General features: G+C 39.7%; 1 protein-coding gene across 1 annotated transcript in view; it reads right to left on the reverse strand.

Annotated features, from left to right (window-relative positions):
* Positions 1–1,006: 1,006 nt before the first annotated feature.
* The window catches only part of LOC126252975 (DNA polymerase delta subunit 2), a 131,729-nt gene continuing 113,518 nt past the window's right edge, over positions 1,007–19,217 (reverse strand). The window contains exons 6-9 of the mRNA XM_049953995.1: positions 16,004–16,096; positions 7,967–8,159; positions 7,790–7,891; positions 1,007–2,436 (exon numbers count right to left, since the gene is read on the reverse strand). Coding sequence (XP_049809952.1) covers positions 2,288–2,436; positions 7,790–7,891; positions 7,967–8,159; positions 16,004–16,096 — 537 coding nt within the window. The 3' untranslated portion in view covers positions 1,007–2,287. The remainder of the gene's footprint in view (positions 2,437–7,789; positions 7,892–7,966; positions 8,160–16,003; positions 16,097–19,217) is intronic.

Genomic DNA, 19,217 nt, shown 5'->3' on the forward strand with positions numbered 1-19,217 from the left:
ATGAAACAAGATAGAGAAAAGATAATTTGATAACAGTATCAGATATGGGAATTTCTCTCATCCAAGAATCTCGAGGCTGTCAAAGCATCTTAAGAGAATAACAGTGCTGCACTCTTGAATGCGTATGTGCATCACAATGTTTTGTTAGTATTAGATGGTGTAGTAAATCGCCAAAACTGGTAGCCAAATAAAATAAGTTTGGAAACTAGACAGCTGGAAGATGTTTGATTTTGACACCTCAATCCCGCAACCATCTCTGAAAAGATGGACTTACAGAGGTCTTTCATATAGTCTCTAAGTTTAGTGATCAGGCTCAAATAAAATGTCAGTTTTTCTGTCACACACTTTATGGTATTTACATCTTCTAAAAGCTTCCTCTTGTACCCTTCATCAAAGAAAGGGAGCTAGACTTGTAGGTGACAGACTTATTCTCTCATACAGCAAGAAGTCTGCCGTTTCTTGCGGCTCTCTCAATGTATAACCATGACTTAAGAACCATGCTCATTTGCAATATTCTCAATCTTATCAACCTATGCATATTTGTAATATGAGTAAACTGTAAGGCAGGATCAACAGACCTCAAAATTATCTGAAGCAAATAGTACAGTCAGTTGCGTGGCAAACTACAGAAGCTCAAACAGAAAGCAAAAAATAGCTGAAATTCTAAACAACATTCTTTGGAATTTCTTACACTAATGACTTGCTCGTTGTTAGCTTAATGACAATGTACGAGGATTCTCTTTATGAGAAGTGCTAACATCACTGGAATCATTTAAATGCTATGCATTAATGAAACTGTTCAATGAAAGTAAATGGCCACATACACCTTAGGTGTGGGGGAAAACATACACCAAACTATGATTACTGTGATGTTCATGGGGAGATATGATGCCATAAAAAGGACATGTCCCATACAATGGTCATACAAGCCATCCTTGAGTAAAATACTGCAAACCTGTATCAGGTTGGATTTGCTGCCAAAATGAAAAGAAGTTTCAAAAATATGTACATTTTATGACCAACTTGTTTATTTGGGACAAGAGAGAGACAAATGCTTAGTAGACAATAGAATACAAGTGAATAAAATACTAGGGCTTTGTGTTAAAGATATCTTTCAGAAACTCAAAAACGCATAACCCCAAAATATTGTACAATATATTACGTTGCAAAACACATAGATGCCAAAAAGCTGAATCATTTCCACACCATGGGAAAGCTTGTGTATTAGGAGGAACTGGATCATTAGTCATCAACGTTAAATAAGGAAGGCAGTCATGTTTTGATGTTTGGGCATACTTTCTTGTTTGAATATATTCCTGGTGCAGTGCAGTTTCACAGCAGCAGCACAATCTGGAAATAGGAAAAAGTAATAACAGTTATCACTGTTAATGGATAGGAAGAGGCCACAATTTATTACCTAAAAGTAAGATAGCGACGGTGCGGTCACGGAGTTGCACCTCTGATGATTATAATGTGTTAAAGTTTTTTCCTGTTTACTGCCTTTATATTTATTTATTGTTCAATTTTTTACACTGCATTACCAGCACACTGTCAAAAGATGTCATTTATGTGCATTTGTGCTTCATTCGAGATGAGTAACTTCCTCTCCAATGTAATTTACAGACATTGTAACTTCTTTGGCAACAATAGTCATTAAATGTCTGAAAACAGTCTTGTAAGCCAAACTAACACAATAAAATTAAAACGGTAGAACCAAAGCAAACTGCATTTTTCATGTATTACAATCCTGTTCTACCAAGAACCTACATAAAATTCAGTGAACATGAAATTTACTACTTACCAAACCACCCTCATTCACAGGTCAGACAGACAATTTGCCATGTAACATAATGACAGAAATGAACATTCGTAGAACATACCCACTTACAAAGGAGGGGAGGGGTGGAGATCATTGTTATATGATTAGCACCTGAGAGCAATACTTCACTCTCATGGCTTACAAGATGGTTAGTCTTCCACATTGACTGATGAGGACTGGCAGTTTTACAGTCCACAGAAACCACACTCAAATTATGGTAAAATGTTTCTCATTAGTGTGTGACACGACAACTCTGCAATACAAATAAGACCACACTAAGGAAACAACATCACTGAGGATATAATTTTTGTCTGTCTTGGTAATTACAGAAATGATGAAAATATTTTATTACAGTATTTTCTATTCTAAACCTTAACAAAATATAAGTCATTACATTCACATCAGCAGAACATATGTACATGTTTAGATACAAATGTCATTCACATATCTATTTCCGATACAGTCCTATCATTTATCTACTTCACTTTCAGATGAAAAATCTGTTCCACCAAATGTTACAGGAAAACAGTCAAGTGATGCAAGATCAATGACAGCACATGTAAATTTCTTTGAGAACTGAGGTACGCAAATAAGTCTGATCTTCTGGTTGTCTGTACCTAGAACAAAAAGATAAAATTTGTGAAAGTATACTTCTTTATCAGAAGTTTTGCAGTCCCATTATGAGGTTCTGTTTAAAGAGGCATAGATTTCGGTCTCAGAACTAGTTTTTGATTACTCCAGGGTCAGCAATTTTAAATTTGCCAGCAGCCCAATCTATGCAACATCACTTGAACAGCCATTAATGAACACATTTCACTAATACAGCAAATAAATATAGATTCTCAAGCATCAGCTGCATGAAGGTGAATGTAGTCTATGATTAAAGAATTGAAGCAGTGAGAGGGGGAGGGAATGGATTAAAATTGTAAACATGATGCAGATCTCTCATACCGGAGATATTTAGAGTAGATATCCTACTCACCAAATAAAAGAAGCACTGAACCAAGGATGCACACCTAAAAATGCTGAACAATCCCCCCCCCCCCCCCACACACACACACACCTTGCAACGCTACACAAGTACTGAAATGATAAAAAATTATACTAGTGGCTTGGAACACAATGGTTTTGCCACATTTCGCTGCATGTAATTAACATACTCAACTAAAACCAACAACAGAAAATCCAAGATGGAACATAACAATATTATGAAAAGGATAGTTGCTACTCACCAAATAAAAAAAAGAAACGCAGGTGCAACCCACACACACATACACACACACACACACACACACACACACACACACACACACACACACACACACACACACATCGCCACAGTCTCTGGCAGCTGAAGCCACACTATGAGCAGCAGCGCATGATGGGAGAGGCAACTTGGTGGGGGTAACGAGGAGCCTGGGGTAAATAGGGGGAGGGATAGCAGCACAGGGGTGTGGGACAGTGAAGTGCTGCCTACCAGGAGTGTGCGTGGATGAGATGGAAAGAGGGTAGAGCAGCTAGGTGCAGTTGGGAGAGAATGAGACAGAGAATGAGGGACAGAGGGGGGTAACAGAAAAGAAGAGAAATAAAAAGACAGATTGTGTTGGTGGAATAGAAGTGGTGTGCATTGATGGAATAGCAACAGGGAAGAGGCTAGATGGGTAAGGACAATGACTAATGAAGGTTGAAGCCAGGAGGGTTATAGGAACATAGCAGAGGGAGTTCCCGCCTGTGCTATTCAGAAAATCTGATGATGACAGGAATGATCCAGATGACACAGGCTGTGAAGCAGTCATTCAAATGAAGAACGTCTTGATGGATGGCGTGCTCAGCAATGGGGTGATCCAGCAGTTTCTTGTCCACAGTTTGTCCGTGGCCATTCAAGTGGACAGATAGCTTGTTGATTCTTGTGCCCATGTAGAATGTAGCACAGTGGTTGCAGCTTAGCTTGTAGATCACATGACTGGCTTCACAGGTAGCCCTGCCTTTGGTGGTATACATGACCGTACTGGAGTAGATGGTGATAGGAGGATGTATGGGACAGGTCCTGCATCTGGGTCTCTGATATAGCCGTGAGGCAAGGGGTTAGGAAGCAGGGGTTGTGTAGGGATGGACAAGGATATTGTGTATGTTCAGTGGGTGACAGAATACCAATGCGGGAGGGGCGGGAAAGATAGTGGGCAAGACATTCCTTATTTCAGGGCCTGACAATAGGTAATTGGTCTATAATTGCCCGTACAACCTCGTACAAAAACAGATCTCCTGTGCCTTACATTTCCAGTCACCCTCTACCTCCCGAAGCCTCACTATCTGACCACAAAGCAGCATTTCCCTCGTGACTCAGTACCACCCAGGACAGGAGTACTTGAATTACATTCTCCACCAAGGTTTCGACTACCACACGCTGTGCCCTGAAATGAGAAATATCATACCCACTATCCTTCCCACTCCTTCCACTGAGGTATTCCACGACCCTCTGAACCTACACAATATCGTTGTCCATCCTTACACAATCCCTGCTTCCAACCCTTCCGTCATGGCCCGTAATCCTGTAATAAGCCTAGATGCAAGACCTGTACCATACATCCTCATGCCAGTCTGTCCATCTGAACGACCATCAACAAACAGTGACCAAGCACCCCACTGCTGAGCATGCCACATGACACGACGTTCTTCATTTCAGTGCCTGCTTCATAGCCTGTGCCATATGGATCCTTCCCATCAACACCAGCTTTTCTTAACTGTGCAGGTGGGAACTCTCCCTGCAATATATTCTACGTACCCATAGCCCTCCAGGCCTAAACTTGGGTTAGTTGTCCTCACCCATCTAGCCCCTTTCCTGTTGCTATTCCAGCACTACACAGCCCTCTATTCCACCAGCATACACAGTCGTTTTACTTCTCTCCATTTCCACTAACCCCCTTTCTGCCCCACCCTAACCTCCTGACTGCACCTAGCTCCCCTACCCTCTCTCCAAATCGCCCCTGCACGCTCCCACTAGCAGCACTTCACCATCCCCCAACCCTACCCAGCTATCCCTCCCCTTCTCCACCCCAGCCTCCTCCCATCATATGCTGCTATTCATGGTCTGGCTTTGACTGCCAGAGACTGTGGTTTGTGTGTGTGTGTGTGTGTGTGTGTGTGTGTGTGTGTGTGTGTGTGTGTGTGTGGGCGCACGCGCACGCACTTGCGCATGCGCGGGTGTTCGACAAAGGCCTTGTTGGCCGAAAGTTCATTTTGTGACAGTCTTTTTTGTTGTGCCTATTTGCAACTCAGCATCTCCACTATGTGGTGAGTAGCAACTATTCTTTTCGTAATATTGTAACATACACAACTATTCATTTGAGGAACAGACCATTGGTATCGTAAGTAAAATGCCTGGAGAAGATAAAGATTAAAAATACTGTCATATTAAACATGGACAATGTCCATATTAAATTTTCAGAGTATAGCTTTCACTCACTGCAGCATGCTTATTTATATTAATGAAGTGGGAACTCTCCCTACAAGTTCAGAATTGCTTTAGCCATATCAGCGTAAGTTGATTCCTGACACCTTGGGAGCCCTGTAGCCATCTCTCAACTGCAAAGCGCAAATGGCTCTAGGCGAAAAACAACAGCAATCTACAGAAATGTGGCAACAGTGAGTGTTACCATAGAGACATTTACAAAATCACATTACATGATTGGCTGAGATAGGCATGCGAAGCTGACATGCTGTGCCCACTGCAACCGTCAGGGACGAACTCTTCTATAGTCATGACAGGAAACAACCCAGATTTTGGCAGTCCGTGAACAATGTGCAAAGAAGCAAGTACTGCTTACTAATGTTACTGATGTGCAAATTAGGCCCAAACACCTTGTTCACGAGACTTCCCTGATCTGTTATAGTATTCTGTGGCAGACATGAGTTACTTGATGGGAAAGGAGGGAGGTGGAGATATATTTTTCAAAATATATTTCTTTCATAATCTTCAGAGCTGTTACAAACGATAAATTTGTAGAATGTGATTGTTTTAACATGAAAAAAGGTCTAAGTCATGAACTTACCGTTTTCCAGCATAATTTTCAACTGAAGAATCCAGAAAGCTGTACTGATTTTTTGCACAGCAGCTAACGTGCCAGCAAGTGGGCAGCTGATCACAGTTTTGTTACTATTTTCTAGCTACCAACAAAGGTGCTATGGACTTTGTTGAGAGGGTAGCGGAATATAAGGAGTTTATAAACAGGAGGAACTACTTCAATTAGTGAAAATAACTCAAATCTACCAATCCTGCTCCACAAAATGTGTGTGTGTGTGTGTGTGTGTGTGTGTGTGTGTATGGACGGACGGACGGACGGACGGACGGACGGACGCACACACACACACACACACACACACACACACACACACACACACACTGAATGCTTAATTTCATAAGCATGCAAGCTGAATAAGGAGAACATCAATGAATTTACAAAGGGAATTCATTTCACTTAGCAATTACCATTTAGTTGCATTTATTATTCATTAAGTAGAAATTAAACTATTTACTATATTCAATTGGCTAGATATGAATGGAAGAGATAGAAAAACATAAAAGAGATCACTTTCATTAAGAACTGCAAAGGTAGCAAAACTACAACACACAACAGCAATATGAAACACAGAAAACCCAGGAGAATAAGGGAAGTTGGAGTACACCCCACTGACATTGAGGCCTTAGAGACATAACACTAGTTAAACTGGAAATAACTAAGGAGAAGGAATATGGCAGGACTATATAAAAAAAACTGCCCAAAGAATTACCTGACGTGGTTTGAGAAAACCACAAAAAACCTGTATTATTAGATTTAGATGGAGATTTGAAAAATTATGGAAAAAGAATGAGTGGCTACTGTTATAGAAACAATGGATGATAAGACCTAAATCTCTATCTTTAGAATTAAGAAGTATGCAATAATACCAAGCTACCTATGGCTTTTTACCAGATTATATTCAGCACCACCGAAATGAGCTGTCAGTTACCAAAGTTCATTAATGACAACATTAATGTCTATACAGAATGCTGAACTAAGCTAGCTTAAATATACAATTCCTTCTAATAATGTTGTGCATTTGCCTGACTTGATGAATCACATTCTTTTAACTACTCCCCCCCCCCCCCCAAGCTTTTTATGAATTGTAGAAATGACATCATGTTACACCTTAGAGTACTGTTCAATTTATTCTTCATCGTGTGACGAATTTCAATCAAAGACTATCATACAGAAAAAAGAAAATTTCATGTGACAAGGATGTCTATAAATTATAGTAAAAATACCAGCAATACTTAAAGATTTTTTGTTAACAAAAGTGTTAAAGTGTTACTTATATACACCAAAAATATTTATAAATAATGTTCAGTCATGGAGAGTTAGATGTGTGGAGTGTTAATTACAGACAACTATTCAAAGAATATAGAAATTCCTGTATTCATAATGTGTGTACTACAACAGGTTCTGGGTAATGGTCTTTGACCAAAACCAGTTGGACATTAAAGAATAAACTGAACAGCAGCTTAAAGTGTTACATGATGCCATTTCCAAAATCTGGTGCTTTTGTTTTGGTGTCTCAGTGGCTCAGACTAAAAATTCAAATGTGTGGGGGTTCAATCTCAGCTTGGTGCTACGATCTTTTTCTGACACTTATTATTTCTTTCACATATGGCAAAGATTTGTACATGTAATAAGCTGCACCATGTTTTAAAGTCTACTTTAAAATGCTGGTCCCCCTATGACTGACTGAGGAAGTCAGTTCATAAGTCATTGGCAAGAGTATATCTCCTCCAATAGCATCAAGCCTAGTAATGCACTGATATGTTCAAACCAATCCACAGACCTTCATCTGTATGTTTCTTTATCTCTTTGATCAAATATTTCTCATATTTGTTAAACATCTACAAGGAAATCTCCTGACCCCACCCCCAAAAAAAACTAGTTCTTCACTCACCTTCATAAATTTTTGTCTGAAAACATGGCTGATTACCAGCAAAATATATATCAGGATAATCAGATATTATGAATGGATCCTCTTCATAGTATGGATAAGTTGCTGAAATCAAAAACACAAAAATTAATTCTACATAAATTTCAAATATTTTATCCAATGCTAAATGGAAGAACTTACAAAGTGTGTCTGGACATGTTGGAGCAAGGTGAGCCCATTCCAGAGTTTGCTCCAGAATGGTCAGAGGATCTTCAAGACGACTGTACCGTGTTATATCATGTACCGGCTGCCCTGATGTACCTAATATACGTCGGCCTCCAAGTTCACATTCATATGGATTTGGAACGCCATGCAAACTCTGGTACGATGAAGCCTGTTTCAAATACATTTATTCACTTACAATAGAAAAAAATAATGCTTCAAAATTACGTTACAAACTAGGAAATGTAGGAAAACTAACATCAAGTGACAGCAGAATAGCAAATGCAATATTCTCAATCCTTAAGAATTTGGATACACTCCACATTCCATTTAGTAGACTGGTACACAACTACACCCCCCCCCCCCCTGCCCAAAAAAAAAAATAAATAAATAAATAAAAATAAATAAATAAATAAAAATAAAAATAAATAAACAAAATTGAGAACAAGTGCAAAAACACTGTATATACAGTGTTTTTCGTCATCTGATGAGAGATTTTGTTTGATAACTGACTAATACTCCACAATCAACTTTTTAAATGTGCCTGTCTGCCACTCAGTGTCTCCTGTATCTGTTGGATAGCAATTTAGCCTAATTCTTGATGGATAGAGAGGTAGGTCAGTATGGGATGTAATTTTTACAAGTTTTTACGTTAAGAAGGGTGGATGGATGGCTAGGTATGTAGGTACGGGCGCACGGCAGCAAGGTCTTCAGTACCCGTGCTAAAACAGTTTTGAGACAGTGTTGGTAAAATACACTAAACAGGAGTACAAAACAATTCCCGGATTTCCGCAGTTAAAAATACGCTTTATTCTGCGTGAAAATACACTTTGTACATATTAAGTAACGATATATTTTCCCCCGGAACCATAAATCTTATCAATCCTCTGAATGGTTAAGATTTCATACACCGGCATATAACTTCCAGGCACTTTAGAAAATGAACCCCATGCAATGTGTATGCTTTATATTTTTGTATCTTGATCTCACCAGCCGATAACAGCAGATATTCAGAACATAGGACACGTGATGTAGTCAGCCAATAGCAACATTGCTGTTTAGTAGTGCAAACACACAATTAGGAAAAGTTAATGGTTTGTTTTAATATACACAGTATACCTACAAGAAGCTTTCACATGTAATGCTGGTTCTTTTTGCTTGTGTTCCACTTTAAGATACATCAGACTAATGTGCCAGTAAAATTTTAAATAATTGTATAAATGGCTGGCCCTCAAAGTGTTAAGCTTTAAATGAGAAACAAACAATCTATGATTTGAGAAATTCAAAGCACATTCGCACAACATAATACACCTCGCATAAAATGAAATTTACTTTGAAAGTAACACTTTTCATTTTCAAACCATGATTCGTAATATTTTCCCATGACCTGTTAGAATTTGTTTCAGCAGTTGTCAGAGAGTGCCACAAAACAGCATTACCGTGCAATCACAGCTATGACGAGGCAGGAAGCCTGTATGTTTGTACATATATAGAATTAACAGATGTTACATTGCGTCATAAACGAAACAGGACATCAGAGAATACTAAAAGAGCACCGGAACTTTGTAAACCACACTAAAATGCATAATTTGGCTTAACGTGCACATTTGTATGTCCAGATTCACAAAGAAGTAGGCCACAACTTGACATTAAGCTTTCCAATGTGGTTTTCATGATGCAAATTTTCTTGGAGTACCAGTACTGTATTACCTCAGGTTTGGTTCTTTATTATGGCATAATGTCACACATGCCAGAAGATAAAACGTGCACTTGAAATTCAGCAAACAGTTGACACTAGCCAAGAGTGTTTCACATAACTTTACTGCCTCTGTGGAAAAGATTAATAAAACCAAATTTCTTTACCAAATTGACAAAAATAACTTCATTGTTCTGCAAGGCAATTAACGCCCAACTTCCAAAAATCCGGAAATAAAATAAAATTAGAAAACTGAAATTAATAACATATTTTAGCCTTCCATAATTATATGAATGTATTTTAATTCACCTGATAGCTCCTGGCCGCAGAAATATGTTTTGTTTTAACTTGATTTGAGAGCTGTAAACGAAGAGTAAACGTCAAAATCATTGAATGTTAATGCAAGTCACATGAAAACCACTCCCCTTCCCCAGTACAGCTCAGACTGCTCTGTGCATGTGTGAATCTGGCCACTTGGGCACACCAGAAGAATTTTTCCAGGTAGCATCTGGCTGCTCGTTGCTACTGCTGGTACAGTTTACAGCTGCGCATAAAGTAGCCAGAAGCAGGAGAAGGTACTGCTTATATGCAACTCCATTTTCCTGCTCCAAGTGATCAGACAGGACATCACCAACTTGGTACCTAAAATACCATGGCAAGAGAAAGAACCAATTAAAAATGGGAAGACATCTGCAAAAACTCCACTTGTGAAGCTGATCGAAGATAAGATGGCTCCAAGTAGTATTGTACGCCTTCTCGATGTCAAAAAATATATCCAGAAGGTGGTGATGGCACAGGAAAGGCTGTTACATAACCACATCCAGGAGAGCCAGTTTATCAAAGGTGGAGCGATACCTCCTGATTCCACACTGAAAGCAACTAAGGAGTTGCCTGGATTCTAAGATCCAGACAAGGCGCCATCTGACCATCCGCTCCACAATCTGCTTTAACTACTTGGATATGCATATGGTCTTTCTCAGGTTTTAAAAGAGGAATTAAAACTGCCTCACGCCATGAGTCAGAAATGTGTCCCGATGCACAAATGGCATTAAAAATTGCAATGAGGATATCTTTGTTTCACCTTGTGAGGTGACACAGCATACTGCAATGGATTCTGTCATGACCAGGAAATGTGTCACGAGTCGCAGACAATGCTGACTCCAGCTCCCTCACGGAAAATGGGTGGTGGACCAGATGTCTAAACTGCTCCTCTCAACAATTGCTCTAAGGTGCTGGAAACCTGGATCCTGATTGGCGGCTGCAGGAACTGTGGCAAAATAGGCTGCCATAGTCTGCACAATGTCTCACGGGTTGATTTGGAGAGTGCCGTTCCCCATTGCAGCAGCCATGGAGCAACTCTCTCCCCTCCCAGAAAATCTCCTGATGGTCTCCTACACAAAGGAACTCTTCATGGAACAATTAATGGTGTTCAGGAACTGTTGCCATGACCTCTTATTGCTCTCTCGAATAATCCGGTGACATTTTGCCCTCACTGCTCAAAATGCTACAAGATTCTCTGTAGTTGATCAGCACTTGACAAAACTGACACAGAGGCACACACCTAGTCCTGATTGCAGAGCGGAATTTGTCATTCCACCAAGAGACGGGCTGCCTCATCAGTTGTCCTGTGGACTGTGAAATGGATGCTTCAGCAGCAGAGTGGATCACTTTGGTAATATTATGCACCCATTCTTGAACATTGACACGATGTTCAAACTGGGCTATCTGACTCTTAAGTGTCCACTCTGCTCTACTGAACACCCATTGCGGCAGTTTCCTTTCAGGTTCCACTCCATCTGGCAGGTGAATCCAGATTGGGAAGCTATCACTTCCATGCAAGTCATTGACCACTGCCCATTGAGCAATGTGAGCTACAGCTGCAGAGCACAGCGAGAGATTGATGGAAGAGAACGACTCAGTTGCAATGCAGAAGTGAATGCTCTGTTCCGTAATTTGCAAATATGCACATGATGACGTGAGAAGCTTCTCAATTGCTCTACCCCTGGGACAGGTAGCTGCAGAGCTCCAAAGCACATTGTGTGCATTAAAATCACCATAGAGGACGAAGGGGTGGGGCGAGCAGTATAGGAAGGTCTTTTAGAGCCAACATGTGGCGGTAGGTAAAGCGAACGTATTGTCAATGGATGATGCACATGCACTAACATTGCAGCTGCTTGTAAATTCATTGTAAGTGAGAGAAGCAAGGAATGGCAGTCAGTACTGACGAAAATACCTGCTCCTTCTCTGGCTCTCCCTCCAATCAGGTTGTCTTTTTTGTTGAGTACATAGTCTCGTATCTCTGGGATGTACGACTGATTGAAATTATTCTCCTGGAGATACTGACACAATGGTCTACCCTGAGATAGTAGACGAAGTTCCTCCATATGTGTTCTGAACTCTGCAAGTTCCACTGAAGTATGGAAGCCATCGATCATGGGGGTAGCACCTTGCAGGTAGCACTTTCATCCTGTCTCTCCAAGGAGTGGGGAGGCTGCAGCGGGTGGAGGTTCAGATGATTGCCCCACACATACCTCAAACTCCATCAGTTCTGTGGAAGAGTGAGATGAAGTATTAGATATAATCACGTCCGACATGGTTTACTACTTGATTTTACCTGTTGTTGCTGCTTTACAGTAGCTTTTCTCTGTTTTGAGGGCTTTGCTGGAGCTGGAGTAGGAGCGATAATGGCCATACTGGGCTTCTGAAAAGCTTCAGCCTGGGGCTCTTCCATGTTGGCCAGTTGGCCATTGTACCTTTATCTGCTGATCTCTGAAACACTTGCTGCCTTGCAAGTGCACTGACACTTGCAGGCGTTAGTTCTGACACTCGCCACCTCCGTTTGTGTAGAGGCATCAGCTTTTGGAGCAGGCTTCTGAAGCACTGATGCAAAAGATGTAGCAAATGTGTGACAGTGCGTGGACTTTTAATATATTTTTTTTATCTCACCATAGGGGATTGCTTTGTTGTTTTTATTTCCTGTACTTTGCATTCCTCTAGAAAGATTCTACAGCCCCTACTCCAAACAGGGCGATTTCCAGATCAGTTGATACATTTGGCAGGAGATGAGCAACTGACTCCTTCACGAGCAGCCTTACCGCAAGTGCCATTATGTCGCTTCTCCCTTGCACCCTAGTGTTGCATGACGAAAATGCTGGCATTTAAAACAGAGCATTGGGTTTGTGACATGCGGTCAAATGTTCAGGTGAAGAAAGCCTGATTTTATGTACACTGGGAGTTTGGGGGTATTGCAGGTACGAATGAAGGAGTCATATTTCACCAGGTCACCCTCAACCCTTTTTAAACTGTTCTGAACATCAAAAATTCCCCTTGGAACCCACCCACTCATCAGTTCTTCCATGGGAATATCCACTAGGTCCCTATATGGCAGACCATCTCAGCTGAATTTCAATATGCTGTGGAGCTCTATGTCAATGGCATATTCCCCTCTGTAGGTTTACAGCTTGCTGGGAACTGGATGTTTCAACCAACAGCATCCCATTTCACAACCACTTTACAGATTTTGTAGTCCCAGCAATTCTTTCTAAGCCCTCCCTGATGTAGAAAGGCGACACTTTCTTGAAACTTTATTCTTTCGTTTTTACTACTAAAAACACATTGTGATTGCCAGCCTGTGTTCTGTTACTCTTTCTACTTTTTACTTGTTTACTCTTGCATCTAGAAGGCTGGCTACCCAAGCCCTCTTATTACATTGGGTGTTAGTACCTTCCAGCGGCCCACCCTTTCTGCTGGGAGGAGGAAAAGAAAATGTCAGAGGATCCATTTCAGCCCTACAAGAAGGTAAGGGAATAAGAGTCCACCCAGACAGCCCTGTGTGCCTGAGTAAGCCTTATATAGCTTAAGTGCCCACTAGCACTGTTTCACCTCAACACCCATGCACCTCAACAGCATGCAGCACAGCTTGAGATTGAGGTTTTTTTTACAGGTTAATTCCATCCTCGCAATCCAAGCAGTCAAGCCAAGATCCTCGTTCCCTGTGACATACAACGTTCCACCACCATGCCTCATGATGGTCGTTGAAGCATGGCCAGAGCTTAAGGTGGCTGAGGACTGGCAGCACTTCTCAGTCCCCAGCCCAAGAAATTTGGGGTCGCCAAGCTCATACCCAATAAATGAATGCTAAGCCCCTGAGGGGTTACTTTGAGAAGGATAAGCTATATCTGACAAAGAATTATATATTGTTAATATTTTAAATGGTTTATTTGTGACTGGAGGTTTACATGCTTCATACTATTATCCAGTTAATTACAGCATTCAGTTCCACCAATCAAGAGCACTCTTGATTGGTGGAACTGAATGCTGTAATTAACTGGATAATAGTATAAAGCGTGTTTACACTGTGAGCACCTTTCCCAGCCAGTCCAACTCTACATTTACCAAAGATAAAATGTTTCACAGTATTTTATTAACTCTTACTTTTCTTTTTCTTTTTTAAAATATACCATGTGATGATAATTCTCCATAGGGTGAAAACTGGTTATAGTTGTGTTTGTATGACATGGGGCTCGAAAAACATAATAAAATAATTTTGAAGCAATAAGCTTTATGAAAGCAAACAACTTCACTACGAAAGACAAGGGTCACCTTATAACCACTACTATAAGTGAAAAATTTGTCATTGTTAAAACAGTGGTAACTCACACATTAGCCAATTAGCTTGTTTATAGTGAGTGCTTAAGCAAATCGTGTCATGAAAAAACGAGAAATTTCATGTGAAGGTTTTTGTTTGATGACTATTTTAAGATTTCTATAAAGGCTAACTGAACAACATGTCTTTAATTGCTTCATTTATCTTTGATAACCAACCACCTTCGGACAAGACTGTTTACAACTGGACTGCAGAACTTCGTCATGGCCATGCTACAGTAAATGACAAACAATTGACTGAGTGTTCCAGAATGAAATGGAGCCAACAGAAGTGGTCTGTTCACAGAACAGTTGCAAGAAAATGATTGCTTGATTTGTTGGTTACATTGGACAACTTGTGAACAATACTTCTGAGGATGAAAGAACAGTTTATGCTAAATAGCGTATAAAAATTTGTTTGTGACAAGTCATTACAAACATAACGGGGGGAGGGGGGGACACAATTAAAAAATATTGTCTTATTCTTCAGTAGGACAACGCCAGCTGTCACAGAGCATGTCAAACAATTCATTACTTCATTGGGAAGAAAAGATGGAATTAATGTCTCAAAGCCTGATTTATCACTAAATGACTTTTTTTTTTTTGTCAAACATATAAACGGACAAGTGGTTTTCATAACTCCAAGAAGCTGTTCAATTCTACATCAGAATGGGAGTGGGGGGTTCCCAGTTAAAAACGCCTGCAAAAGTATACCAATTTTAAATACCCAATTTTAAATACAATATTGCAGTGCCTGCATTATTCTGATTATGACGCAAAGTCCACAGGAACAGGCACTGCAACGACTACAGTCATAACGAAACACATCAAATGAATTTGCAATTGTGAATAAGGACTACTATCAGCTGTAGAATGGAATAACAATAAAAATTTGTGCCGGACCAGGACTTGAACCTGGATTTCCTGCTTATCACAAGCAACACCTTACCATTTGGCTATCCGTGCACAACCAATGGCCAGACCCAAACTTCCATATGTCTTCAACCAAGTCTAAAGGAACCTTGCATCGTAATTAAAATAATGTAGATGCATGGTTCCCCTCAAGGCTCCATTCCACATTCTCTCTTGCTTATCTTCTTCCCATAAAGTACTCGAGGGGTTTGTACTTTTGCTCGTAATGGAGACAGAAACGCCAAATTGATTATGTGGAGGTGGTTATGTACTGTTTGGGTCAATGGGGTCCTCCCTTTTTCTTCCACAAAGACAGTGCACAGCATTGTTGAGTTCTCCTTGTGGAATAGCCATAATTTGTACACAGCAGCCACCAGGTGGAGTTGCTGCCCACAACCAATCAGTATAACCCAAACCTTCAATGTTTTGGGCCTCATGATAGTAGCTAAAAAGTTCAAATGATGATGATGATGATGTAACTTTGTCACTTAACTTCCCCTGGTGAAAACCCTTATTTCTATAAAGTGACAATGCATATAAAGTGTAAACTTTAAAAGATCCTTCAGTGTGTGCAGACAAACTAAGCAGAATATGTTCTTGTTTGGACATGCAGCATGCTCTAATAAAAAGAGTTGTCGATAAAACAAACACAGACCACACAGCAGTTTATAATGGAAGTGCAAAACTTCTTTGAGCAATTTATATCAGATCAACCATTCTAAAAAGGCATGTATCATATTATAGAATCACTTTTTTAAACTCACCTGCGGAAGCATACAATAGTGCATTGGTTGTTGTGGTATCATAACATTTGCAGGGTCAAATTCTCCAGGCATCAGGTCCACTTCAATACTGCTCTTTAACAAAAAGAAGTAATGCATGACGGCGTAAGTAACACTATTTTATTTATTTGCTATTTGAATACTACATATAAGCATCCGGGCTACAAATAGCTACACTACTGGTTACAATTCCATAACAAAGTTTGACACACTAAGACTAGTGATTCAGATTGCTACAATGAATATTTATGGGATTCACATTTATAAACAATACTGTGACAAGATGTAATGATACAGTCATTCAAGGACAAAAGGTAAGCCTCTACTTACCATGAAACAAAACAAGAAACCGGACAAATGTGAGTAGGACTCGTGTTCTGAGGGTTCCATATGATCTTAATTGTGTAATAGATAACTAGCTTAGTGCCTGCTGCATCGCTCGCATAAACTCTATGGTCTGCACAGATTTCTTTGTGTATCTTCAATCAAAATTTTATGTTGTTCACAAATTGCAAAATCATTTACACGTTTCACACAAATGAAGAAGCAAGGTATTTTCCAAATGTACTTCTTACCAAAATGTGTCAAGAGGCGTTTTGTTAATCCTACCTTTTGAATCATTGGGGTGATATTTCCACAGAAACTTTCATCCTCTAACACATATTTCCTTAGAAGTCCAATACCAATTTTTAAAGATCTAGTTTTAAAAATGTTTTCATAATGAAATATTTGCCTAAAAACTTATATCACCTATTTTACCCCCATAGTGATTGAATTTACTAAAAAATGCTGCAGGGAGTTTCCAGTAGCAATGAAACATTTTTTTTCTATTTGTAACCGAGAAGTCAAATACCAATTCTCAAGTGTAGCTTTAAAACAGGTTCACCCGTTATTTTATCCCCTGAGTGGTTCAATTTCCAAAAAGTGGTGATGCGCTTTTTTTAAATTTCTGGCCAGGAAACCAAATACCAATTTTCATAGTTCTACCTCTGAATTGCCTTAACAGTGATATATTGTCAAAAATCTTTTGTCCCATACTTCACCCCCCTGCAGAGGCTGAATTTTGAACAATTCCTTCCTAAACAATACCCATAGTATAAGATCAACACCCTCTCCCAATTTCAAGTTTCTATACTTCGCAGTTTGAGTTGGGCTATGCTAAGTCAGTGAATCATACAGACCTTATTTCACCCACTTAGGGGTTGAATTTCCAAAGATGCTGAAACACTCATTTCTTTACTTCTGACCGAGAAACCAAATACCAGTTTTCGTAGTTCTAGCTTCAAAATTGCCTTAACAGTGACATTTTCGAAAAACTTTTCATCTCTTATTTCACCACCTCAGGGCTGGAATATGGAAAAAATGTCTTCGTAAATGAATCCTACAATATAAGATCAAAAACCCTACCAAAATGTCAAGTTTTTGTCCTTAGTGGTTTGCACTGGGTGTCGACAAGTCGGTCATGCCACTTCCTTGTATGTACACAGATTATTATTATTATTATTATTATTTGTAATTTCGTGTGGCTCAATGCACTGGTGCAAGTCTTTATATTGGATGCCCCTTTGGTGACTTTCGTGTCCTTAACCTACCCTAGTTATCCAACAGGAAAAGTGGACCTACAGTTTAACATGGAATCCGAACCACGTTACTGGTGAGATGAAGGCCAGTTAGCGTTTCTTCATTAGGCCACCAGGGACAACATGTATATAGACAGGTGAGTTCGTAAGTATCAAAATATGTAACATACATGGCCTTACTTTATAACTGCATTGATTTAGAAGCTTAAATTATTTACACCATCAAGGAACCATAGACCTTAGTATTTGACATAAATTTCAATTGATACCTCTACACATTCCTGAGAAAAAATGGTCTTCAACAGGTGGACAGGCAGACAACAAAGTGAGACAATTGGTGTTCCATTTTTACCAGCAAAAGCACAGAAACCCAAAAATGAATAAAAGGTTACAAGTACTGGCTTTCAGAATCAGCTACCGTATTTACTCGAATGTAAGCCGCACTTTTTTCCGGTTTTTGTAATCCAAAAAACCGCCTGTGGCTTAGAATCGAGTGCAAAGTAAGCGGAACTTCTGAAAAATGTTGGTAGGTGCCGCCACAACTAACTTCCGCCGTCGAATATAGGTAGCGCTACACAGGCATATTTTGCAGCCACAATGATAAATACTGGTGCCAAAACCTCTGCGTCAGTAAATAAATTTAAAAAAATAGGTGGAAGATGAACTTTTTTCCCCGCCCCGAGTTTCGACCACTACATTTTCATACATTATCCAATGAAGTAAATACAAATTCCGTATTGTTCATCTTCGAATGTTGCAGCATTTCAATGTACTACAAAAATCTGACTGGCAAGACTGTTTGGGATGTTTGTCAATATGGCCAACTCTACGTTCTGAATTTTTTCCTACCTGTGAGAAAAGATAGTTGCTAATAGGAACTTTTTGAATTGTGAATCACATGCAGTATTCTCTTCACCATAAGAACAATACGAATATAAACATTTTGCCATGTATTCTTTCGTGTTTGCTGCTATCTCATTTAAATCCTGTCTGCCTAATAAACTATGAAACTAGAGTGAGACAACAACAAACATGGAAGAATATACGTATCATGTCATGTTTATATCCATATTATTCTTATACCTAATAGTGATACAGTCAGAAATGAAGCACGGCAATTGACTAGATTTTTAAATCTAAGATGACTAATTTCTGTGCAGAATGTAATGTACTAAAGAGGTGTCTGCAAAGATTTTCGAATGGAGAAAAATTTTCGCTAAACTCTCGTTCAGAACATCTTCTAACATACACAGTCTATTATTTAGCTCTTGTTAATCAAAGAAAGCAGCAGTGTAAGTAACAACAAATAGCTGTCTCTTGCCATTGTTTCGCTAATGAGACGAGTTCTCTCTTTCTTTTTTTAATTGTAAGCGGCGGTAGCGTGCACAAAAGCAAGCCATGCCGTGAGCGGCGACAGGCCGTAAACACTCATTATCAGAATGTGACAGACAATGCATGACACAGTACAATAATGCATTTTCAGCTTAGAGTGACATAAACACCTATAACAAAAAGAAAGGCACTTATCAAATCAAAGAAAAATACGCAATCAATTCAAACCAGACGAAGCACGTGAAAAAGGAAGGGTACCCGTGTAAATACGGACGGAGCGCCTG

Source organism: Schistocerca nitens, chromosome 4 (genome assembly GCF_023898315.1).
Source record: "Schistocerca nitens isolate TAMUIC-IGC-003100 chromosome 4, iqSchNite1.1, whole genome shotgun sequence".
NCBI classification, from domain to species: domain Eukaryota; kingdom Metazoa; phylum Arthropoda; class Insecta; order Orthoptera; family Acrididae; genus Schistocerca; species Schistocerca nitens.